We start from the raw sequence: 25,883 nt of genomic DNA, 5'->3' as shown, positions 1-25,883 counted from the left end.
GGTTACTGATGGAAAACTGGAAAAGTTAGGAAAAAAAAACAAGAACGCAAAACACAAACCGCAGAACCCGCAAATGTGAATGTAGATGGATGGACGGAAATCAATGGCAGTAGGGATTTGTTTTTAGCCTTTTTCCTTTTTTTTTTGGTGTAAAATCGGTAACCAAGTTAGCTGTTACACGTACAGAATACAAAAAAAAAAAAAAGAGGAGAAATCCTCTGCACGTTTTTCCTCCGTTTATCAAATCAGTTTTTTTTTTTTGGCAATGTCTTCCTTTTGTGACACTCGTCGCACCCAAAAATGTTTTGCACTTGATGAAGGGTTTCATTTGATTTGCTTGTTCTGCCATTTCTCTTGTTTCGCTGTCCCTGTCGCCGTTGCCTTTTCCATTGTCCTGCCCCATCCTCTAGCGCATTTCCCTCGGATTTCCCTCGGCTTTTCCATCCCTTCGCATATATCCTTTGCCTGGGCAAATGGCAAATGAAAAATCAACATTTAACATATGTTCGTGTTAAACAAATCGCTTAAATTTCCATATGGCAATGAGCTGGCACTTGTCGTTGGAAAAATGGCTACCATCTAAGCTCAGATTTTTAATCTGGCTCGGAGGAAACGAGGTTGTAGGTAAAGTTTGTTAGAGAAAAAAAAAATGATTCTTCATTTGTCTCTAATGTCTGGGTTGGGAATTCCGTAATGCAAGTCAAAGCAAAACTTTGCCCTCAACTTGAGTTTTAAGTTTCACTAATTAAACATCAGTTTATACAATTTAGAAAGCTGTTTATCTAAGTTACTTTTGCTTACGCTGCTTAGCTTTAAACGCAAACTAACCAAAGTTAGTTGAATCTTAAACTTCCGGCTACAATCGCCATCTCCTTCCGGCAAGTCCTTCACATTGTTTCTGAGTGTCTATGCAAATATTTACTGCAGTCGTTAAGGCCTTAAGTGTTTTCTCAAAAGTAATTGATGCGGCAAAAATAATAAAACAATGTTTAAGGGATTTAAATACGTATATAACTTGAGGCATCAGAAATAATGTAAAATATTTTAAGGGATTAAAATGAACTTAAATTAAGACTTAATATTAAGAATTTATGTAAATTATAGAAGACAGTTTAATTTTTATCTTTTTACCAAATTTTCCTACCTAGCAAAACAAAGTCCTTACAAAAACACAAAGTCAGCAGAGTTTGGGGTTAGAACTGGTCAAAATGTTTATGCATTTTCATTTGCCGGAAGACCATTGCCCGTCGCCTCGAGCCAGCCAGTTTAATGAACCGGAAGTGTCTTATACGGCAAAAATGCAATTACTTATGTGTGTTGGTTGCCGGCTGCCTCTGTCCACTGTCTTTGTCTAGCGCCTCTTTCCGTCTCTGTTTGGTTATGTACACAGCTTTTGGCACGGCCAAAACGTCAAATGTGAGTGCCATCTGCTGACCAAGTTCAGGCCGGCCAACTGAGCTACATCTTTTCATTCCTGGCTGGCTTTGATATACCCAATGTTTATTTAAATGGAAAGGGTCTGTTATGTAAGAGGAAAATTGGAAAAATATTGATATACGAAAAAAAACATCCTACAAAAATATGTTAAAATTATTTATGTCGCAAACAAAGTAAGTTCATTCTTTAATTATTAAATATGTATATCAATGTAATGTTTTTAAGCTTTTTGGGTATCGCCAAGTCGGGGTCAGAGAATCATATTTTTACTCCTAGTTTTTTGCGCTGTTTGTCTCGCCCTTTTGGGGACAGTCATTGCATTGCACTTAAGTGCTGGAACTCTTTGTTCCCTTGACAGAGACAGCGGCAGCCTCCAGCTAAAAGTCATTAGATACTGCAAATGTAAACACAATGCCTGGCCAGCAGACAGTGGAAAAGGAGGGGGGAAATCTGGCAGAGTTGTGGGTTCAGGCAAGGACTCCACGTGAGGGAAATATCCTCTGGCGGTTTTTGCTGAATGCGCTTCCTGTGGACACATTATGTGAATACACTGGCTGGACGTTGTCTTAGAAACTTTTGGTTTATTGGCATACTAAGTTATAAAAACTAAAAAAATAACAAAAAGTAAAATTATGCAGATTAAATTACAAAAATAATTCAATTTTTGATACACTTTTAACTTTAAAAGGCGCAAAGTGAAGGGTAAACTTAAAAGGCTTAAACCAAAGAGACTGATTTATTTTTCTGCTTTAGAAGTTATAATATTGTCCTTGCACTCCTGGAAACTGTGTTCCTTTCATTTCCTATTTAATTTACTAATGCATTTCGCATTTAAAGCATTTGAAAAATATGCGAGTATAACTTCATTTTCATTGCATAAGAAGAAAATAAACTATTAGTTAATTGATGGCAGGGAAAACAGAATTATCTTCTGCTTACCTTGGTAACTGTGCTTTGGAAATATAAGCAAACAAATGGTAGAAACTATTTTTAACAGGAACCGGAAGCCAGAGAATTTAATTCAATTGAGGGTGAACGTTTTTTTTGTAGCGCACTTTCCAGGGCAAACACCCACACATACGACATTGGCAATCCTCTATTGCAACGTTTAGTGAGCAGACCGTTGGCAGCTTTTGCCAGTTTAACTAGTTTGAAAGCCATTTGGGAATGCCAGGACCAAACTGTTCACAGGGACACAACCTCCAGCACGCTGGGCTGCATCTCAACAGTCAAACGGCTTGACTGGCATGCACTTGTCAGCCGTTTAGCATTGCTTTTTTCCCCTCAGTTTTCCAACGGTTTGGTAACAGGACTAGCAGCAGCAGCAGCAGTAGCAGCAGCAACAACCTGCCATGCTTGTAAGTGGAAACCATTTTCGAAACTTAATTTGCCATTTGTTTGGCGAATGTTTTCCAACCATGCCGGAGACAATTTCATTAGGTTTTTCCACCCCTTCTCTCGGCAGGCAGTTACATTTTCTCAAGGCGTCGGCAATTGGCTTGGAAGGTTGTTGAGCACGGAAGTTCAGTCGTACTACTTCGTAACTAGTTCAGCTACTTATTACCTGTATTCTAAGATGTGGAGTTCATAAAATCATAAAAAGGGTTTCTTGATGTTTGAAAATGTGATTTTATAATTGTAAAATGGCTTAAAAAATGGTCAAAGAGCTGAGTAGATGTAATAAATAACTAAAATAAATATAAAATTAATGTTAAGATGACTTTAATAATTTAACTATTAACTAGTAACTTTCATTTATTTCCGTTGATTATATTTCATCTAAGAACTCATCGCGGAACTCGACTGTTTGAGTTAGAAGAAGTTCTGCTGCTTTTGTGCTGCTGCTTTTGAGTGACACATTTCACGCCGAAAGTTTTCAAAAACCCACAGACACATTGACAAAGGAAACTTTCGGGGCTTTGCGTGTTGTTCCTGTTGTTTTCCGTGGTCGGAATGTGTTGGTAAAGTGGTTTAGGCACTCTTTGCCTTCTTAGATGAGGGTAGAAGTGGCTGCTTACATGTGTCAGAATGTCGCTCGATTTTAATTGAATTTAGTTGGTTACACTTTATTGAAGTTTTTCCTTCTCTGTGGAAGCTTTCTTCAAGAACTCTAAATAAACTTACTTTAGTGGTTGTCCCTCTAATGTCTGCTAACTAGTTCGCCATTCTATCATACTCAGTTTGTCATAAAACTGCAATTTGTAAGCTTTACTCTGCTGACGTCTCATTTGCTTTTGCTTTTGGTTGGTTTTCCCCTTTAGTCTCATGCAATTCATGTCACACACAAATTTTATTGCAGTAAAAAGAAAATAATAAAAAAAGAGGAAACCCCACAACAAATAACTTTTGCTTGCCAGTGGCCAAAACCACAAATAGTTGCCAGGACTTGACCATAACAAAAAAGACCAGGACAGTGCCAGAATTCGTGTGCAACCAAACCAGTGAACAGCATATAAGAGATCTTCTGTTTTATTTCTCGCAACGCAAATATATAATGACAATTTATGTAGTTGAAATTCTGGCACAGGTGGGAGATAAGAGGATTTGCCGAAAATTAGTTTACTAAAGTTAGTGCCTGTGAAACATAGATTTATATTTTTAATTCTCTGGAAATATGTTTTCCTTGATGGTAATAAAAATGCAAATATATATATTTCATTTTCATTTAATGGGTTTTTATTTAATACTTTAAATTTTCATTCCGCCAGAAAGATTTTATAAACATTTTTAAGAAACTTTGTAAATAATTACCTTCCTACAAGGCAAGAATCTCTTCCTAGCTTTATGCCTTATAAATCTATATTTTCTAGCCCTGGGATGAGTAACCGAATAATGTGACTTACCTCAATGCCGCTGCCCCGGGGGCCTTTTGGTTATGCGAGGAGGGAGATCGGATCCGGGGGACTTTGACTTACGACCGCACATTCGTAACGATTAAATTGCAGGCCAGGTAAGCACGACCTGACAGGGGCCTCCGGCTTGATGAAGTGCTCTGGTCCGGACAGTTTATTAGTTTGCTTCCTTAAAAGCTATTTTGAAATGGGTCCCAGAAAGACGGCACAGGATGTCACGAAAATGTAACAATCTTATACTGGACTATGACAGTTCGCAATCGGCATCGGATTGCCCTTAAGATTTATACGATTTTCAGAGTTTAAACTTAACAGAAATGTTATTTAATTTATAAATTTAAACAGCGCCATGGTCACTAATTCGATTAGCAACGTAAGGGAAATTTGGCCATTGATTATTTTATCAACGTTCGACACAGAAATATCGCAACGCTCGTTGAACCCTTGATTTATCAACCTGTCGTGATTATCATCCTGTTGCCATGGCGGCTGTGTGGTTAACCAGGGCTTTAAGTACAAATGCCAAACAGTAATCATCAAAATCAGAGGGCCATTCAGTTGATAATTGCGCAATAAATGCGCCAGCACGAGCATTAATGCAAATTAAACTTTAAATGGCTGTCGATGAGTTGTGCTTTTTGAATTGCAAATTCCCAATTAAAGTGAATGATGTGAGGGGAACTGTTCAGTAGATCCTTCTAAGTGGTTAATAATTAACTATACAGGGTTAGGTTTACCTCATATATGTTCAAGTTATTCTCTTACCATATCCTTGAGAATTTATATGGGAATTTATTCAATAAGCATTAGCAAAGTTATTTGATATACCTACCGTGTGCTGGCATAACTTTCATTGGCGATGGGAAAAAAAGTTCTGCCTCATATTGTCTTCATGTTCTGTAATGTTCGCTCCGGTTATGAACTTTCTCGTCGAACTTTTCGCATGCCAGCGTTTTAATTGAAGGAACCCGGCGAACACACCTCGCTGCTAACACTTATTGGCAAGTTGTAGATGCACTGACCTCCGGTGTGGGATGCATGCGCCCGTCTGTTGACCCAGTTGAGGGTTAATTCCACCCCACCCCCTACCAGCATACACACACACACAGACACACAAAGACGCTTGAATGGGCGGTACATAAATTACCTAGTGACAAATCGCCTGTCTGCACATTTGTCCCTATTTGTCATTTGTTTGTTTATTTGATCAAAGCATGCCAGCAGGACAGGCAACTTTGTACCACGCTGGGAAGATATAGCAATCCCCAGTTCTTGGGAATTAGTTTATTATGGAAATACCCAGAGATCCCATTCAGACACTCTCTTTCTTTGTTTCAACATTCATTATTTATTCGTGTGTCGGTAATCCGTATTTTAAAACATCTTTTTTTTTGGTTTCGGCTACATGCGTATAGTTTTTACTTTAAGATTAATACTCAGCTGTGTGTCTCATTGGTGAAATTTTTTTTATTTTTTAGCATGCAATTTAACTGTTGTTTTTTTAATTCTTCTCACATTGATATTTTTAATATTTTTTCTATCTTTTATTCCCAATTGTGCACTTTTTTCGTTTTAAACATTTACGTTCTACAAACACAACCCTTAACTAGTGGGTGTTGAATTAACAACATTTTCCTTATGTTAGCCTTACTTAACTTTATTTCATAATTTCCTTACCATTATCTTAGCTTGAGTTTCACTTTACTTTAATTAAGTTTTTGGGTTGATCTTAAATTTAAATTTCATAATTTATGTAGCCTACGGATATAATAACCTTTTCGTTATTTATAAAAATGCCTTTCCAAGTTTCCGCGACTTATTCGTTCGTAATACATTGATACAACAGCCAACATTTAATTGTAGCTAATAATTCATAAAATTTCTTCTATTTTAATTCATTTAAGTTTTATTGGTTGCTCCTAATTAAGTTCCTTAAGACTTTGCTGAGACCCATTTCGTACTTTAATGCCATTTTGAATTACCTTTAGTTTAGCCATCAATCAATGAGTATTCTCATACATCCTTAACCCTATTCAACGCTGACTTATATTAATTATAATTACGTATACGCAGTGGAAAGATGTGATCAAAGTTTGGAAAACCAAAAGTACACCAAAGCATGTGACATGCTTCCGAAAGTCGAATTCAAGCTGAACTTCAACTTTCAAAAGCGGGGCTCATGGTCAGCACGATTTCGCGTACTTTTGGTTTTGGATCTACACATATTTTTTTCACATCCCATTTCCGTACTCAGTTTAGTTTAAGCATTTGATGCGCTTAGCCGACAATCTTACACTTTAATACTTAGATTTATCTATATACTTTTTACTATAGCTATGCCCAAAAACACTTTACAAGCATGTCGAGCAGCTTACATATAAGAAATTGCCTTCGTCGGCTGTCTTAGACCTGACACATTTTATTAGCTATGAAATATTTCGTGATAAAACAGTTTTCTGCTGGCAGTCGTGCCAGCAGTTCAAGTTTCTTATTTTATTATGCACACTCACACACGCAAAATGCACTCTCACCTGATGCCCTTAAACTGCGCTGATATTGCGGGAATTTTAGTGAAAGTTGAAAATTTGAAGAAGAATAAAGCTTTCTCTCTCTTTAAGATAAGAAAGTGCTAATCCTTATTTCCTTGTGACAAATTCGGAAATAAATCTCAGCAGGAAAGGACTTTAAATTTTCTGTTAAATGTTTGCAAGGGAATTTTTTGGCCAATGCGAACTGTCAGTCAGGTTCAATACTCGTAAATTCAGCGATCCGGTTCTGTTGGCCCGTGCAAATCTCATCAATGTCAGCTTACTCTTGCCTGGTTTTTTTTTTTTGCCCCATAGTGCTCCATCAGCCGTGGAAATGTTTGCTTTTTTGAAGTCGAGCAAATTATTTTTCCTCTGTTCTGCAGAGCCAAAAAAGAAAAACAGAAACGAGTTAGAGGTGGGAGGCCTTGTGTTGACATATTTCCACACAATTGGGCCAAAAACCCAACGCTCGAAATTTAATTCCGTGTGACTGGCGAAAGCCAAACCAAAAACGACAAATGTCTGACAGTTGTTAGGTACAAATTGAAAGCGACAAAGGCAAACTGTTCTTCGGAGAGCGGCTGGAATCACCCTTCGAGGCATTGTAAATATGCGAAATGGCCCAGCAATTGTCGCGAGTTGAATGGCAACGGAAAATTCGGCAAAAAATAGCAGTATAAAGAGGCAGTTGTGCCCTCAGGCTCCACACATTCTCCATTACCCCACCCAATCACATCCATAAAATACATATATATATATCTATATATATATACATCTGATATCAATGACTTGTGTAGCTGTTTCAGCCAATTGCTAGACAACCACCATTCCCATTTTGTTGTCACTTGATTTGCCATTTATCAGCATTTTTCCCCTGCTCATCCATGTTGAGTGCGGTTTACAAAAGGACTTCCGAGATCCAGCTGACATTTCCCTGCATTATTTTGGCTTGAATTACAAAGTACAATTCAATAAAAGTCCATCCACGAAGATGCTTAGAAATGCGTTTCGAAAATCTGTAAAAAAAACACAAAGAAGAAAAGAGTTTAATTTGGTTTCGGATCTGACAGATTGATTGGCTGTTACAAATAAGTACAAATTATTTTGGCATTTCTATAGGTCTTTTTGGTTTTCTTAAATTGTCAGTTTGATGCTTTATTAATATCCCACCCACGTCCTTTATCAAACCCCAAAAAAGATGTCGTAATACCTCTTCGCATGCAAGCAGCTTATGCCAATTTGTTTGCCAACTTGCGTCTACAAATCGCAAATCGCCTTTGAATGAGCTTAATAGAGAAATTCTAGGCTCAGAGAGAGAGAATTTCTGTTTAATGGTTAGTACAGTAAATATCGATTATGGGGGAACCTTTAGCAACTGTATTTTTTATAGCTTAAAACTGAGGTTAAAAAACAGAGAATTTTCAGTAATTTAGCCAGAATTTTCACTAAATATCTATAATAAATATATTTTTCTAGACAAGTTGATGCTGAAATTGAAGTAGAAAACTTTGTTCAAGTAACCGCCATCCCCTGTATTGGACTAATGTTATGGCCATATGCCTGAAATCATCAGCAGGCTCCAGTAGTCTGCCTAATTAAAGGAGCATCGGATTGCAAGTTGGTCCTGGCAGCAGAGAATATTTGAGCCAGGCCCCAGCTTCCATTATTGTTTGCCCGGCCTTGTTGACATCGCACATCGACATCGACATCGACATCCTTATTGTTGTCGTCATCGTCATGTCCTTGTTATACCCCCACCCCGAGAGAGTCCTAATTAGCATTAACCACTTGTTGCATGACAGAGTTAACGCGCCCCATCATTTTTCTCACTTTTTCTCTTAACCGTAATATGCAGTTAAATTGCGTATACGCAGCGGTGACACGGTTGTGGCTTGCATGTCGGTTCACTTTAATCGTGCTTTTATTATTTAATCAATTTTATTATTCCATGTACTCTACTACAGTGTATGTAATTTGTGAGTTTAGCACTAATTGTTACCCAGGGAAATTTGTAACTAAATATTCCGTTTGGTTTTATTTTCCCAAAAAACGCATGCCATTTGGCCAAAAAAAAAAGTTGTTATTGTGTAATATGAAATATTAATAACAAGGCTTTTTGATTTCCGCTACTGAATCTATTGAATCCCACGAATCCCTGTGAAATTTGTAAAATTTAATTAAAATTACAATTTTAATTCTGGGAAATTGCCACAAAAATAATGTACGAACTGCGGTTGTCTGCCCACGTTGCCAGTGTATCGATTTATTATTGTGATGAAGCTATCAATTTTAGCTTTGTATTTCGTTAGAAATCTGCTTTGTGTTTCGATTAGAAGGAGAAATTGTGGGGATTTTTTAATAAATTTAACACAGGAATTTGTATGGGGGCGACGGTTTGCCATTGGCAAAACTCGTTACGCTTGCATTCCCTTCTAAAGGAAGTTAAAAATATTTAATGAAATATAAGGAGGTTGATTAAAGATAAATCAATAAATATTTTTGGGGGAAAAATAGCTTCGCTTAGCTTTGCCAATTTTTAAAAGTTTTTATTAGTTTGCAAGTTGGCTATGAAATCTACGACAAAAAACTTAAAAATAAATTCCTTCAATCACTGTTACGGGTTATCAACAAACCTCGTTTATTTTTATGATTTTAATCAATTCGAATTTCGGAATAAAAATCAATTAAACTATTCTCTTTTTATATAAAGCTTACAGCTGGGACCGTGTCCGAATCGAAAGCTAACAGAAAAACCCATCTGTTTTACGTGCCTTTAACGATAGGTTGCTGCTGACAAATTAAATCAACTTGAATGCTAAATGCCTTTCGCTTGGGTGTTGATAATTGAAATAAAATTTGCCGCCTAACAAGGAGAAAAAATAACAAAAAATAGCAGCGTGAAAGGAGCAGAACGAATCAGGGCTGAATGTATGGAGGTGGACAGGTAGATCCAAACAAAGGTAAACTTTGCCCGCAGCCTTAGCCATGGTCTTTGGCCTTTGTTTGTCCTCAACTGAAACTGAAAGTCCGACCGCCTTGAATGCCGCTTTATTAAGTATTCATTATTGTCGACTGTGATTGTGTGTGTCCTGTGGGCGTTCTTGTGGGCATCATTGTGTGCGTTTATGCACTGCGAGAAAAAATTTAAAGATTTTTTTTTTACAAAATTTCAACTCTACTAACTTTAGTATTCAAAAATATAAAATTATAAAGTTTAAAGTTTATATCTAGCATTGGCCGCATTTTCTTCGAGTGCTGTGGGTGCTTAAAGGAAAAACTTGGTTGTGGTCTGCGAATCGGGGCCCTTGACAGAAAGGCAGGCGGAAATTGTAGAATCTCTGGCTTGCGGAGGTTCACCTCTGTCGGTTTGGGCCCTAATTGCCAGCGGCACATTAATGTTTATGTAATTAATTTTAATGATTGTACTTTTGCGCTTGTTTCCCGTCCTCGATGCTCCCGAAATGTGTCCCCAAAAACAAAAGTTTTCTTTTATTGCCTTGCTATTGTTCTTATTGGTCTTGAGATGGGATTTTGTTATTTTTTTTCTTGCTTAGCCTAGTTTCGGAAACTTATTTAAGAAAAACAAATACGAAATGGCAATAAAATGTTTGGCAAAACAAAGCAATAAAAAGAAATCAATAAGGAACAAGAAGGAACTGCAAGTGCAGAAAGTAAAATAAAGGAATTTAATTCTGATGAAAATCATTATTATTTTATACTCGTTTTTCTCTGTCGAAGAAGCTGAAGTATAACAAAAATTGTTTTAATAGTTTTTTCAATTATTCATTTGTTAAAGTGTCTGTCATTAATTATTCATAATTTAATACGGTTATGACTACTGAAAGCCAGCAAAAAGCAAATAACAAATAATTTATGTACACCGTAAAAGGACTATAATTTTCCTTTTCCACTCTGTCATCATATCCTTTATTGATCAGAGTTGTCAATGGCAAAGTGTTTGTCATTTTGATTGCTCATATCTTGTAATGGCAGCCACATGCAGTTGTCCTTTACGAGTCCTTCTGGCTGGAGTGGATTTTAAGTTGGCCGCAATTAGATGGCGACATAGACAAACTCTGTGGTCCCAGTACATATGTCAAGTTGGTGGAGAGGATGCCACAGGCTTGACTGCCAGACAGCTACACAGATTCCGAGGACCTGAGTCCTCCTGAGTCCTTAGTCCTCGACAAGAGGTTGCTCTTTTGAATGAACTGCGATGTGGACTAAGTTTAGCCCATAGACATATATATATGCATTATATATATATACAGATATATAGACAAACTGTGAGACAGACGGCTGATTAGGGTGTCGGGGCATTTAATGAATTTTGCACAGGGCGTAATTAGGCAAAACAGGAAGTGAACGAAATGGAAATGGAGGAAAGGACTCCGAATGGGATCGGATGACAGTTCAATGACAGTCGCCGACACGTGTTGGTCTTTATGTAAATGAAGGTGTCGCACTGACATCACCGTTTAATGGAATGCCATCAACTCTCAGCCAATGCCTTTCGGCACTTCATTACATTTATTTGATGTTTAAATTATGCCGCGTCGAAGGAAGAACAGTTTAAATATTACTCAAAAAATTACATACTATATGCATGGGACTTGGGGACATTTAACGCAATGAAATTTAATGAGCCCAAAATGACGCATTAAATGACAGGACCAAGGCCCAGGAAGTGGATGCTGTCAAAGGGGCCACCCGAAAGTAAACTGATGTATTTTTAATTGCTGCATACATTAAAATAGATTTACATTACGAGAGTGGGTCGACAGCTTCTTTGCTTGGAAAGGGGATGGAAAATCTCTACTCATCCAAAAAAAAAAAAGGATGCCGAAGTCAACTCGCATGTAAATATTTGCTGGCAGCAGGAAGAGACCTTCATTTTTAGGCCGGGTCAACAGAGTTCAATACGGTTTAAGACCATGCAAATCTGCCTGGAAATTCTGCTTACTCAAATCAAAATCAAAATGGACAGTGACCTTATGCCAAAGTCTACAAGTCGCAGGGTTAAGTGAGGTCTGAGCACTTAAGCCATTAGCTTATTATAATATTCCACCTAGGGCAATGCACTTTAAATGTAATTCTATTTTCGGCTAATCCCGCTTATAAATTATGTCTGAATATTAAGTGCAGACGATGTGATAAAGGGATTAAATCTACACCGTTAATAAGTTCTAAAATATCTTAAATTATAATCAAAAACTATTTATTTACCCACAAAAAACCTTTTATTTTCGTGCTAACAAAGTTGTCAAACATCCATTTGTGACCCTGATTTTCCAACTTGTTTTCCGTTTATTTTTTCACGCCACATTGCCAACGAAAATGGACAAAAGGCGCGACTTAGGGCCAAGAGAAATGGCCCTGGAAAGTGTGCTACACTTTCTTTGAGCTCGTGAGTGTATCCCAACTGCTGTTGGCGCTGATGTATCTATAGTCATAAATATCCTGCGACGAGGGACTCACTTAGACGCCCAAACGATGTGGCATTATTCAAAATATTAACTTGAACTTAGACAACATTATGAGAGCAATAAGCGGGAGCCAGCAATTTGAAGGGGGCAGGACTTTCTTTTCACATTTGTTTTGTCTACTTGGCGCATTTTAGACAAAATTAAATTTTTCAAATATTTTTCCCCTCTCATACAATACCCACTGCGGTCTCCCGAGGGAATTTTGAAGGACTTTAGCCGCCTGCGGTTTGTCAGAGACTTTATAAAAGTAATTTGCCAGCGGCGGGACTTTCGGGGGGGATACACGTGATACACGAGCGGGGAAATAAACAGAAAATTTAATTTTAATTCACTTTCGCCGTTTAAATAAAATATAAGTTGAGCTGGTCGGAAATTGTCAAACGACAATCGCTTTCTGGTTTAGAAGAGCAATATTTATGTATATATATTATTGATATGCCAGGCACGTAGGGTGGTGATTGTTATGGTTGTTGGACACGCGAATCAAAACAAATCCGAATTCCGGTCAGGGTACACAGAGAAATAGGGCAAAGTCAAGCTCAGTAAACACCGAAAACAATAAAATAAATAGGAACCTCCAAAAAAGGAATTATGTTGAACTTGTCCGGGCAATTGTTTTATGTAAATTTAAGAAAAAAAAATATAGCTTTGTTTGTTTTACGCTTCTGGGAGAAATTATTCCTAGATTCTAGGGAAAGATACATGCAAATTTAGCTGACTGTTCTTTTTGCAATTTGCGTTCCCTTTTTAATGATTCATTTAAAAGAGTTTAAAGTACAGGTTTTGGTTTTCATTTTCTGGTAAAGCATATAGGAAATAGGTCTAATATAAACTCGGATTAAAGCCATACAGATTTCTACATTGACAGAGCTTTGATACATTGTCCAACTTCATTCAGCACCATTTGCTTTCAGTTCCTAATTAAATTCTAAGATAGACAATCCATCACAGCTGCCACACACGTCTCCTGTAATCCATCTCGCTTTAAGCTACTGAATTACTTCTGATTTAAAACTTAACCGATTGATTTGGATCGTAATGCAAGCTCGTCACCAACCCAATTTCACAACCCACTCAGCTTGATTGTCATTGACGGAAAACCCCGAAGAAAATGAATGATGATTCTCCCTGTCTGCTATAAGAATGAGATGCCTGTGGCTTAATGACGTGCAGGCCGTCTCGATGTTGTCTCAAAAAAGAACAAGAAGAAATCCCTGCTTTCTGTGCCGTGAATTGGAGTTTGTCTGTCTGCGATACCAATCTGAAACTCAACACAAGGTGCAGCTACCATGATTAAAATAATGTTAATGTGCAGGAGTTTTTCCTCCTCTTCTTATCTGGGTTCAGGTTTTTTTTCTCAGCCAGATTTGTTGGTTTAATGTGATTGATTTTGGCCGAGACTTTAATTAGAAATTTCAGTGGGAAAATGCCTCTAATGACCCGAAACACAGCTGCGTAGCACACAATTTTTGGTTGATTCTCTGGTCGTTGCTGAAATACAAAAAAAAAATCGATGAAAACCCAGAGAATTTTCCAAGCCAAGCTTTTCTGGTGACATGTTTCATTTTTTTTCTGGAATTTTCATGCCTTGTGGCAGATTTTTTGTTTTTACCTGTGCACCATGAATTATGAGGCAGAAATTTGTCAGGATTTTTGTCTCCTGTAGACAGGTTCTGGACCGTAACAAGCTGTGGAGCTGAAGCTTGAAGATGGGTCAAAAATATGCCGCAAATTGCAGGAAATGTGATAAGCACAAATTATATTTTTTCCAGAGTTATATATTTTGTGACATATTTTTTGCTATTTAAACTTCTCCTACTTAATCATAAGGATCTTATTTTTGCAGTTATTTTGCTGCTATTTTTATATAGCTTTTGTGTGCCATCAAACTACAAGCTTATAAGAGATTAAAAAATCATTATAACTTTTCATATTAATACTCTTTAAACTTACGTTTTTAATACTTCTCTTTTAATACTTCATAAAGGACATCAAAAAGTCGCTTGCTTTAACCCACTCAAAGAGAATAAAAACCCTTCCGCGTTCACATTTATGATAATATTTCAGTCGTCTTTTGTAATTCCCCTGCCAGGATCTTCTTTTCTTTACGGCTTTTTTTTTGTTTCGCTGCTTTTTCTCTCACATGCAAGTTTTTCGTGGCTTTCACTACTTTTTCCCAGCAGAGGAAACATTAAAGTGAAAACTCTTTAAAAGAAAAAAATTTCTCTAAGGCCCACCTACATTATGTTATTTTTTAACATACAGATTTTGTTTGCCTTTGCTCGCACATAAATTAAGAAATGGCTTGAAAAAATTCCCCTGTCCATTCTTCGCTGATGACAGGCTCTCAAGCCAAGCAAACTTTTTCTTGACGCCCTTTAAGTCCCTGGCAACGCCACCTGCTGACAGGAGGAGTACTCCGCCTAGACACTCCCAGGTATGCCTGGTTACTAGTCCTAGCCCAAGTATTCCCAGGATCTCCCCAGGAACTCGCCCCAACTCCGACCCAATTACCACGCCTGGTTGCCTCTGCTCAGTTTGTTTGCCTGTCCTGTTTTTCCTTGTGTTTTTCATTTTTTTTTTTCCCCCTTAGAGTTCCATGTTTTTGTACGGTTGTCATTCGAGATTCTGAGCTGCATAATTATGTATTTCAGCCTTTTGAAAAAGCATAAGCCCTCATCTGGCACTCCTTGAGAGGGGAATGAAAGAGTGAATTCCAATCCGGGAGCATGCGAGAAATTCTGTGCAGAATGTGTAATTAGATTTCAGTTATTTTGAAAGGGATTTTCGGGCTATGTCATATACGTTGGCGTCTTGACAGTCTTAACCAGAAAACCCAACGGGTCAGCTGAGGCCCATCAAAACAAATTTCCCCTCCTACTGTATTATCCCGAAAATTACTCGTGCTGAAAGTGTTTGTTGTTGGCTTGCGTTTTTGGTATTTTTGCTTGGCCAATTATTATAAAAGGCATTTCTCGTTTCATTAAACTTGTAATTGCTGGCTTGGCAGCGTTGCTTGGGCAACGCCTAGCCGAAATTGCCTTTTTGGGAACTTTACTTTAATAAATGCCAAGCCGCAAGCATTTTTAATATTAGCTTTAGAACCCGCCCTCTTGACTTTTGTCTCGCCAATCATTAAACACAAAATTTAATTAACTGTTAATAAAGTAGCTAATGAAGACAGCTCCAGAGGCCACACCCCGACGCCCTAACACCCGTATTTCCCAGTTTCCCAGTTGGATGAGCCACTGTCAAGTTAATATTGCCTTTGGCTCATATTAAGTGGCGCTAAGCTCTGCTGTCAACACGGGTGAATAAAGAGGATGCGGCAGGAGCAGGAATTTCCCCTATTCCCGCAAAGAGTCAGGGATCAAAAGGAAAACTTCAAGCATAAATTAGATATATATATGTACGAGCATATTTATATATATACAGCTGGCTCTGTTAAAGGCTGTCCAACCTGACCTGACCAGTGGCTGCCACGTCCCTCACATATAAGTCATGGCAAACGCCTTTTATGGCATTTAATGGAGCATAAACTTGGCTCGCTTTTATAGACAATTTTCATCAATAACAAAGACAGAATGCTGCCAGACATTAAGCCATCACACTCTGACGTACTTTCCTTCTATTAAGCAGGGCACTGCGAGAAATCCAATTGTTTGATTTCATTTGGTAAAAAACTTCAAGATATTTCCAAAGAAATCAATTTGCAGGCTATAAATCTAAACTTTCACCCTGTTAAAGAAATCTTTCAATAAAATTTGTTTTCCTTTTCACTTGCTCGGCAATCATTTCCCCCGGCGGCTCGCTGCGTCCAAATTGAAATATGAATATTGGAAATCTTTTAATTTGATCAAAAACCCGCTCCAGTCAGTGTAAATCGAATGGCTGCCAAGTGGGTTAGAAATTCCAGCGGTTGCTTCGCCCGCAAGAACTCTACGTGCCGGACATGCCAATATATATATAAGTTATATACACAACCCCTTTTGGCCAGACTCAAGCCAAGAACCGCCGTAATTGTCGTAGGGCACTTTGGATGAGTGAGTTAAACGCTGGGACTGTTTAACTAAGCCTAGTCCAACATGTCTGGGTGCCTCATAATCGCTTGCCACATAAAAAGAGGCAACAAAGTGATGGCAATACGCCTTTACATATAGAATATATGTACTTTACTGTAGGAGCCCGACAACAAGTCAATAAAATTTATGACCATCAATTTCAATGTGTCGAAAGTTTTCCTTCTTTTCTTATTTTCCTCTCTGCGGACAGGCAACTCCTTGGGGTGTCCAACGGAAGGTCCCTTGTTTTCTATAATTTATGCCGACGGGCGAACAGGAAAAATAAACTTTTCGCTCATAAATTTCTCGCAGGCTGTCCTTAGCACCTAATCTGGCCCACTTTAAATTCGCTTGAGATGGCCAAGTTGTCTTAGAGTCAGCCAAGACTCCTCCAGACCAACGGAATTGGAACGCCATCCTTCTGCTGTCCTTTCCGTTTTCCGTTTTAATTGTTTGCTCAACACCTTGGCTAGTTTCCTGGGCGGGTCGCCATTGTTGGTTTCAGCCTTGCTTACCCAGCATAATAAAGCTTGTTAGCGTAATTGCTTAATTGGCCAAGTCCAGGGCTCTTCCTCTGTAGATATTCGCAGGACTCTAATGGCCATGTTTGTTGTTTGTTCTGACCCGATGACCATGTGGGCATCAACACTCCAACAGACTTATATATATAGGGTTGGCTTTCCGCCCAAACACTTTGAATTGAGTGTGAAAGTAGGAACGTAATTGCATTGGTTAGATTGGTTTCATTATGGGATCGGTCAAATGAGGGTTTACAGTACGAAAAATATGTTTCCTGTATGTTAAAAAATAATTTTAAAACTTATTTTAAGGCAAAATATCTTCAAGGCAAAGGTAAGTGCAACTTTTACAGAAAAAGTATTCATATTTCTGGTATTATTCCTAAAAGGAAAAAGTTTTCTTTGTTACATTAGTTACCTCAGTAAAACATAGATAAATGCATCTCCCTATTATATAAATTTCTAACTAAACTGCAGTAAAGCATTTTAAACGCATTACAAGATTAAGAATACTTAAATTTTCTCTTTGTAGCCTTTATGATTTTCCAGTTTGAACAACACGTGCTGGAAATCTAAGGAAATCTCTCTCAGTTGCATTTGCCTTATTTTTCTGCAACCCAAACCAATCAGATAAATGGAAAATCTGTGGTAAATCTGTGAGGCAGCTGCCACACTATCCATTGCCACATGAAGAGCAGCCGAACATGGAACGTATTCAGGCATCAATTAGAGACTTCCTGTTGTGCCATTTGGCCAAAAGGGAACTTCATTAAATGCGTTTATTTCCCCACACAGGCAGGCATTCCCATCAAATATCTGTCTGTCATTCAAGTTGGCTTATTCAGCATCTGCCGACAGCATAAATGCGATTTGATATACCTATCTTTAAGTGCCAAAGCTTTCAGGCTTAAGATACTTTCTTAGCCAGGCAGAGGCGTAGTTAAAAGAGGGTTAGAATTTGTTCTAAAAATAAACATATAAGAGAAGATAGAGTCTAATCAGAATAAATTTTTCATTTTATATTTTTTTACTTTAATAATTTCTATATTTAATATTTGAATGGAATGTAAATTTATGTATATATCTTAAGATAAGTTTCAAATCTCTAAGCCACTGTATTCTTCATGTTCTTAACTTATATTATATGCTCTGGGAATCAAGTCCCCGTGGAATTGGCAAAGGGAACACATGTATCATAACACTTAAAAGCCCCGATTTCGAGGACTGCGACGATCGCGTGAACAAGTAAATGCGAGGCAATAATTTTTTTATTGCCAGCCAATGCCAAAAACATTTCGCATCGAGTGTAAATACATATTGAAATAATGTTATTCCTCTTTAAGCGACAGTGTGGGTGGGTGTCTGTCTGATAAGCAGCCAAAGTCCTTGTTATTGTTGCCGTTAAATCCGCACATATATAAACACACACACACACGCACACATTTATACGCCTCCATTGAATGGTTAAGGGCGTGGCATGTTTGCCGAACTCTCGATATTTATGCCCTTGGTATCGCTTTAGTATCGGTTTAATCAGACTCTTTGATTTTACAACACCATTATGCACTTTTAGTGTGATTGATTGGGGGGCCTGGAAAATGGCAAATGCATTGCCATTCGGTCTAAATGCGGATTCCGAATTCAAATTCGATTGGAGGATAAAACAAAGTTCGTAAAAGGTTAACGAGTAGCAATAGAAACACCCAAGGGCAAACGGCATTCACAAAATAGAGAAATTTAATTATATTTCGTTTGCCATTTAGAGAAAAATCTGCAGATACTTGCAAAAAACGTAAAAACCAGTTATCAATTGAAAAGATTGGCCAACAATGTTTCAATATTCAGATTTAAATCTCTTTATAGCCAAAAATGTTAAGCCATTTAAATGTTTTCTCACTTTTGCTGGCTGGCCTTTCATATAGACACACACTTTTCAATTTGTATGGAAATTGTAGTTGACAATAATGGAATTTTTAAGTCGTGAAATTCATGAATTTATACATTTATTTAACTGCCTGACTAAAACGTCCGAAAAATGGTTTCAAATTTAACAATTCGTTCTGGTCCTGTGGCTTTCACCGAAAAATTTCAATTGCAACTGTGCGGTCGCAGCAGAATACTTATTGCGGTGAGTGTTTCAAATTGCTGCAAATGTAGTCTAAATAAAAGCAGAAAAGCAGAAAACTTTCTGCCTAACACTTTAGGTCTGGAAACTTTCCAGCTGTTATCAGTTGCAGTCCGGCTTACATTGTTCTCAATCGAAGTCACGAGAACTTTTTCCAACCATTTGCCATTAGCAGACATGCAGCTTTCTGCACTGAAAAAAGTTGGAGAAAGAAAGTTTCGGTTAAAAAGTCGAACTATTGTCAATTAATTTAATTTTATAAATAAAAACCTGTATAAATCCTACTAAAAATGCTGTTATTTTCGGTGGTCAAAAAAAGTCCTTTATCTGCTAGTCTTACGAACGGAACACACATAGTCTTCGTTGGCACGATCTTTATGCAGGAGTAAGGGAGAGGAAAAGATTGCGTTAGTAAATTTAGTTTAACTGTTTGTTACCAATGTTAGTGTGACCGCTTACTACAAAATGCCAGAATGCTGTCTAGAAATGCTCTTAGACTTGCTAAAGAAATTCAAACCCTTAATTCTAATTGGTATTTTTTTTCAGTGCAGCATCAAACGGCAAAAAAAAAAAAAACAAATTGTTAAATAAAAGTTTCTCACTTGCTTACAGAACGATTCTCGGTGTCCGGAGGAGCAGACTGTTCTAAATGCGGAGCACTGAACCTCATGCATAATGCAGATGGTCGGACATGCAACTATCTCGGCGAAGAGATTACAGTCGGTCTCAGTTTGCCGAGATACGCATTTGAGATATGCGGGGCATTCTTCATTCATTCGTTCATTTAGACCCCATCCCGACACTCGATCCCTGGCTCCGCCGCAGAAGTCCTGGCCACAGGAGCTGCGTTTATTTACTGTCCAGCCTCTCAGCCCGGCAGGGTAATTAGGCAGAGTCGTGTGGGATTGTGCTCTGCTAACGACCCGCCTGAATAATTCATTAGCCGGAGGTCCTCCGCCTCTATATCCTCTATACACCATCTTCCACCATCAACTCACCCACATCCTGGTCTCTTGTTGGGCATCTGTCTGTGCTTTCAAAAACCCACCGCAAACATAACCCAAATGCAAACAAGAACATCCTCTGGCTAGTTGATATTTCACTGAGTGTATACTTTGTCCCAGAAAGCCACTAACATATACACGAATTCTATAATGCTGTTGGTATGATGTGATATCTCGTACGTACATATACTATAGTTTTCCACTTCATTTATTTCGGAAAATAACTATTTTTCAGAGTGTTTCAAATTGCATTAAAAGTGTGCAGGAAATTGCTTTACTCTTGCAGGCTATTCCGGAATAATATGTAATATGGGAATTTGATATTTATATCACAGAAAACATATTGTAGTTAAGTAGAACTAGGACTTATCTTTAAAATCTATTTTCTCTGCCTTTAGCTCTTTTCTTTTAATCGAATTAAAAGTATTTATAAACTTTACGACCCATTCTGTACACTCTGGCTAGACATCTGTATGTCATAACACTTGAAGATTATATACAAGAATGGGCAATGGAATAATGTAAATTTTCCTTGGCATTTATTGGCCAAATTTAGTTGGTAATTTGTGTACATATATTAGGTATATTTATGTTCTGCACCTGCCCAATCTCTGGCCAAGGAAAAGAGAAACGTTAAAGGGTCGCTTTATTGTCGGCACGTTTTTCATATTTCTGTAATCCATTACCAAGTCTTGGCCATCCGTCACGGACACACTGCCTCCGGCGGACTTCAAAAGTTCTCCGGCTGGCCATTTAAAGAAGAAACTTTATGCGTTACGATTTTCTTATGCTTTCTAAGCAGCTTATGTCGAAGATGTTATGCCCTTGAATATTATTTGTGTAAGTTTACGCAATACGGATGAGAGGCTCAACTTGAATTTGAATAAATGTAAAATCAGCAAGAGGATGTTTTGCAAACTAATGATGAAAAACGAGGAAATATTTTCGATATGATTTATGATAGAAACTTCATCATAATGGCTTGTATTACATCCCTGATTGATGCTGACTAAACAGACAAAATTAAATATATATTTTTAAATATAAACAAGAGGAAAGACGACTCTTTCTATATTTTGTTTTCCTGTCCAGCACACACACAAGGTATTAAAATTAGAAATCATGTTGAATATTATATTAGCCAGCTTGGATGATGCTGCTTAAAATGCAATTATCGTGTTCTTTTTCCCATAAATTTCAATAGAGTATCAAAGCTGTCAGAAATGTTGGACTGGTAACCAAGTTACAGCAGTTGGTTCCCCCGAAAAACACATACTTTTTATTACCTTCTCGAAGAGCGGAACTTTTTGGAGGTAGGAGGGCTGCTAGGAGGTCGAGATTTGTGCGCTGACAGGAAGCAACTTTTGGCTGACTCATGGCAGTCGCTACTGCCGTCAGTTGATTTACTGCTCACCGGGGTACAGGGGTAATACCATGTACTATGCAGGTAAGTGTTTTTCCCAGACTGCAGCTCGGAAAATGAAAATTTTTGGCCCAAAAAACACTGGGAAAATCTGCTGCCAGATGACGGCCTTTGTGGCTGGGGGAGAGGAAAATTTGTAAGTTCGCATTGCTTTTACTGCACATTTTATAAAATTCATGCAGGTTTGCTCTGATTTCGCTCCCACTAATGGGCTGCTCTTTGTCCGGAAAAGAAAAGGGATGATTCCTTCATCAGAATCCTCTGTGATTCGGTAAGCAATTTTCGTTCCAGCACAATCGTAATCAAGCGATGAGCTTGCAATCCACTTGACTATCTCCTTGTGACTGAAAGGATGTGGAATATTGATGGGATTCCTTTGTGATATTGATAAATGTAACTGCTGTTGTTGGCTTCATACGAGCAAACATTCACTTAACTTTCAACGGATGTTATTAAACTTGTAAGTGGTCTAGAAAGTTTTTACTTTTAAATATGACGACTCTTGAATATGGATCTCAAGGGAGTGGAAAAATTTAAATTCGTATTTAAGTATTTCCACATTCTACATTAATTTAATTTTTAAAGATGCTTTCTTTTCGTAACCTTTATATAATATAATCCCAAAGTTACTTACCCTATCTCAGTTGAATCGTCTCCCGTGTTCTCCTCTGCCTCCTGCACCGATTCCTTCACCCAGCTCGACCATCACATCCGAGTCATGGCAGTGACTCGTGCTGGTCTCCAGGATACTGATTCCGGTGGTATTATCCGTGCTGACGAACGGCGTCTCACTGAAGCGCACCTCAACGGTCTGCTCATCGCCAGAGTCTAGATAATCCCCATCCGTTTCATCTGTTCCTCTGCGTATCCTCCTCGCCAACTCCACCTGCTGATGATGTGATGGCTGAAGCTGATGCATCTGGTGGTCACCTCCGTGGACCAAGGCCGCATTAATACCCCGGCCACTGAGAATGGGTGACACGGCACCAGTGCCATTGCCGTAGGTTGGCTCCCTTGGGATAATCAGCAGCTTTTCTTTGGGCAAACATGTTTCCTGGGTGATGCCGTTCTCGTCCTGGTCGTCGGCATCCAAACTGCCACCTCCCAATCTACCATCTCCCTTGCCATGATGCAATCTCGGTCCACACGTATTCCGATCACTTCGATTATAGCCTCTGGTGATGTTGATGATGTTATTGTTTGACGGATTAAAGCATGGGAGGACGTGCTTGAACTCCTTCCGGAAGTTCTCATTCAACCAGGCATACAGGAATGGATTGTAGCAGGTGGAGCTCATAGCAATTGAATGGGCCACGAAGAAGAACAGGATGTAGAAGCGCCACTCATTGGACTTGTCATCGAAATCATCGAATATGTTGACCACATTGATGGGCAGCCAGCTGAGTCCAAAAACTCCCACCATGGCGATGAGCATGCGATTGGTGCGCTTTTTGCGATCCCGATCCGCCTCCTCCCTTCTCGATGATTTTGATCCAGGTTTGGCCCTGGCTCGCTGGTTTAGCTTTACAGAGATCCAAACATAGCAAATGGAGATGATGAAGAAGGGCAACACGAACTGCAGTGTGGTGGTGATGGCTCCAAACACCTTCCTGTACTGCTCCGATGGCCAGTTCTCCTCGCAGTACACCCGCACATAGGGCATCTCCGGACCCGTTGATCCGGCTGTCATCACTTGCATATAAGCCTGGGCCGCTGAAGTGGCATCTGGAGCATCAATGAGACCGGATCCCTGGGACACAAAACTACCGTTCAGCATGAGAGTGGCCTCGACTAGGGTCTCATTGCCAACTTGCGTTCCATTTACCAGCTCATTGGTCATCTTCATGTACATCCCATAAGGAACGGTGGCTAGCAGGGCTATCAACCAGATGCTCACTATGATCCCTATGCAGGTGGATAGCTTCATGCGTGGATGGAACGGATAGATGATCACGAAGTATCGATCTATGGCAATCGATGTGAGGGTCAACGTGGATATGTAGATGCTGCAACCCTGGGCAAAGGACACCAAATGACACAAACTCCTGCCAAAGGCCCAGCGACCCATAAACGTGTAAAGTGGAGTAAATGGCACCGCCAGGACGCAGAGTAATATATCCGATAGAGCCAGATTCGTGATGAAAATATTCGTTACCGTCTGCATGGCTCGATTCCTCAAAACCACATAGCAAACCAGGACATTTCCAAAGACTCCCAGGACAAAGACCGTGGCGTACAATACGTAAAAGAAGATCTGCACGAACTGATTGTGGATGATCCCACCACTTCTGTCGTCATCTACCACAGCCATATCCGCCAGGCTCATGCTCGTTGTCCCTGGCGAGGTCAGGCTCCAGTTGGTAGTGCTGACCAACGGCAACTGCGTGGTGGTGGTGGTGGTGCTGCTGCTGCTGCTCATCCAGCTCAAGTTGCCCATCTTTACGGCTCGGCGGCTAATGAGTTGAGTGGTAGTTGTGTGCTCGACTTGCTGTCGGTGGTTCCGGTTCGGATGCGAACCACTTAAGCAGCCATTTCCGTCGCCGCCGGAATTGAGCTCCTTACCCGATGGCCAGGCCAAAAACCTCTTGGCAGCTCAGAAAGCCTTGTGCAATATTTCGCTCATTCTTAATTGACTGAGCCTTTGAGTTCTGAAAGCAAACAGAAATGGAGGATTTTAATTGGAATTTAAGGAAATTTTGATAAAGATGTTTTACCATATTCCTGTTTTCATATCTTTTTAAGTGTAAATGCTAGAAAAGTATTTTAGTTGCATCATTGCCTTTTCAATTTGGTTGCAAAAGTTCATTGAAATCGATAATAATGGAAGCCCTATAGTCATGTAACATCATCTGTGGAATCCCCATAAAATTGACTATTAAAACTCAACTAACTTCAAAGTTCTCTGCTGGGAATTCCTCTTAAACGGACTTAAAAACTAAGTTTTCTGCCAGTACATCCAGTTCCTCCCATCGACCTTGTTCCCACCCCCCCAAAAACTTGGTTTCACTTTTTCTGTTCTGCCCTTTGTTTGTCTGCTTTTTGGCCAAAAGGGATTAAGCTGTTGCCCTGACTGGCTTTTATTTTCTAGTTGCTGTCAGACACGCTTCCCCGGACTCAAGCTACGAGCTGAGCTCCCAGTTCTCCCTTCACAACTCAGAGGAGCATCGAGTTTATTAAAAACAATGCCAAAGTGACAGTTGCTGTCTGTAACTGGGCATCTAGACGAAATTCATCAGAAACTTTGAGACAAGAAGCTCTCCGGACAGCTTTGAGCCAGAGTTGAGTTGTATACGAAAGCCGCAGAAATTTCTCTTTTGTGCTGAGAAAATAAATTCATTGGTTAAATTTACAAATTCCACAGGACAATATTGGTGTGCTAAAGAAATGACTAGGGTCTTAAAATGAACTCACAAAGGTGTCCAAAGGCATGCAGTGAAAACTAATATAGTTCGTTTGCAAAATATATGTTTGCATAGTTTTATAACCATTGATTGTCTAAGAAACATAATGCTCTTAAAGTAGCTTTAAACTTTAAGGATTATAAACCCCTTTAAGCCAGAAGAAATGTATTCCCATGTCGTGGCCCATCAAGAACAGATTCTGGCCAGAAGTTGAAAGTAATTAGCAGCAACCAAATGGCCATTACCAAAGAAGTCCATTGTCCACGAAGGCCTGCAATTAGGTGCTGCAACCAATCGGAACAATTGTTAATTGCCAGATACCAGTGGACCAAAACAATTGGTAATCCTTCCATTGTATAAGGCTTTCGGTAGATTGGCGCCGAGCGGCATTTAATCTCATGCTTACAATGATAGGATGTTCTGGGAATTTTATTGTTTCCCCTTGAAGTTTGAAAGTTTGGCCCAGCAAAGGAGCAACCAGAAACCAAGGATTCCATTATGCCGATGGCTGATGGCTTCTGATCACGTACAGCAACTAAATGCAAAATTTAATTGGATGCATCTAACAACGGCCTGGAAAAGTTTTGCCAAATATTCAGGTGCATGTCAGAATGCCCAAAAAAGCTGTTAGTTAAACTGCAGAATACTTGGCCCAATGTTGGATAATGCAAGGGGAGGGGGCAAAATCATAGACTCCTGAAGAGATTGAGGCTTAACCTAACAAGGTTGCAAATTGAATTCCTGCGCTTAATGAACTCATGCCGAACACTCCGGGTCACAGTTAACAAGGTCAATATACACGAGAGGGCGCATACTTTGCAGATGGCAAAACTTAATTAGAACTTGAGACCATTGTGTCATTAGAAGTAAGAAAAAGTTTGTGCCGTATGCCTCAGAGCTCCTTTTGAGAGCCAATGGAATAAAAGCAAGTTGGCATCAAGTTCTTATAAGAAAGTTTGCTAAATTAATTGAAAATTCCTACTACGATATTCAGCACCATTTGTATTAATTTTAAAAATAAGAAAAAGTCCTGCCCGAAGAATGCCAA

The 25,883-nt window shown here is 39.0% G+C and overlaps 1 protein-coding gene across 1 annotated transcript in view; it reads right to left on the bottom strand.

The window, feature by feature from the left end:
• Positions 1-5,617: 5,617 nt before the first annotated feature.
• The window catches only part of LOC108114688 (prolactin-releasing peptide receptor), a 31,485-nt gene continuing 11,219 nt past the window's right edge, over positions 5,618-25,883 (bottom strand). Inside the window, exons 2-3 of the mRNA XM_017225781.2 lie at positions 22,069-24,082; positions 5,618-7,833 (exon numbers count right to left, since the gene is read on the bottom strand). Coding sequence (XP_017081270.1) covers positions 22,075-23,871 — 1,797 coding nt within the window. The 5' untranslated portion in view covers positions 23,872-24,082 and the 3' untranslated portion in view covers positions 5,618-7,833; positions 22,069-22,074. The remainder of the gene's footprint in view (positions 7,834-22,068; positions 24,083-25,883) is intronic.

This window comes from Drosophila eugracilis, unplaced genomic scaffold, assembly GCF_018153835.1.
Source record: "Drosophila eugracilis isolate 14026-0451.02 unplaced genomic scaffold, ASM1815383v1 contig_2154, whole genome shotgun sequence".
NCBI lineage: Eukaryota > Metazoa > Arthropoda > Insecta > Diptera > Drosophilidae > Drosophila > Drosophila eugracilis.
Note: the sequence above shows the minus strand (reverse complement) of the source record. Positions and strands in the feature narration are given on the sequence as shown.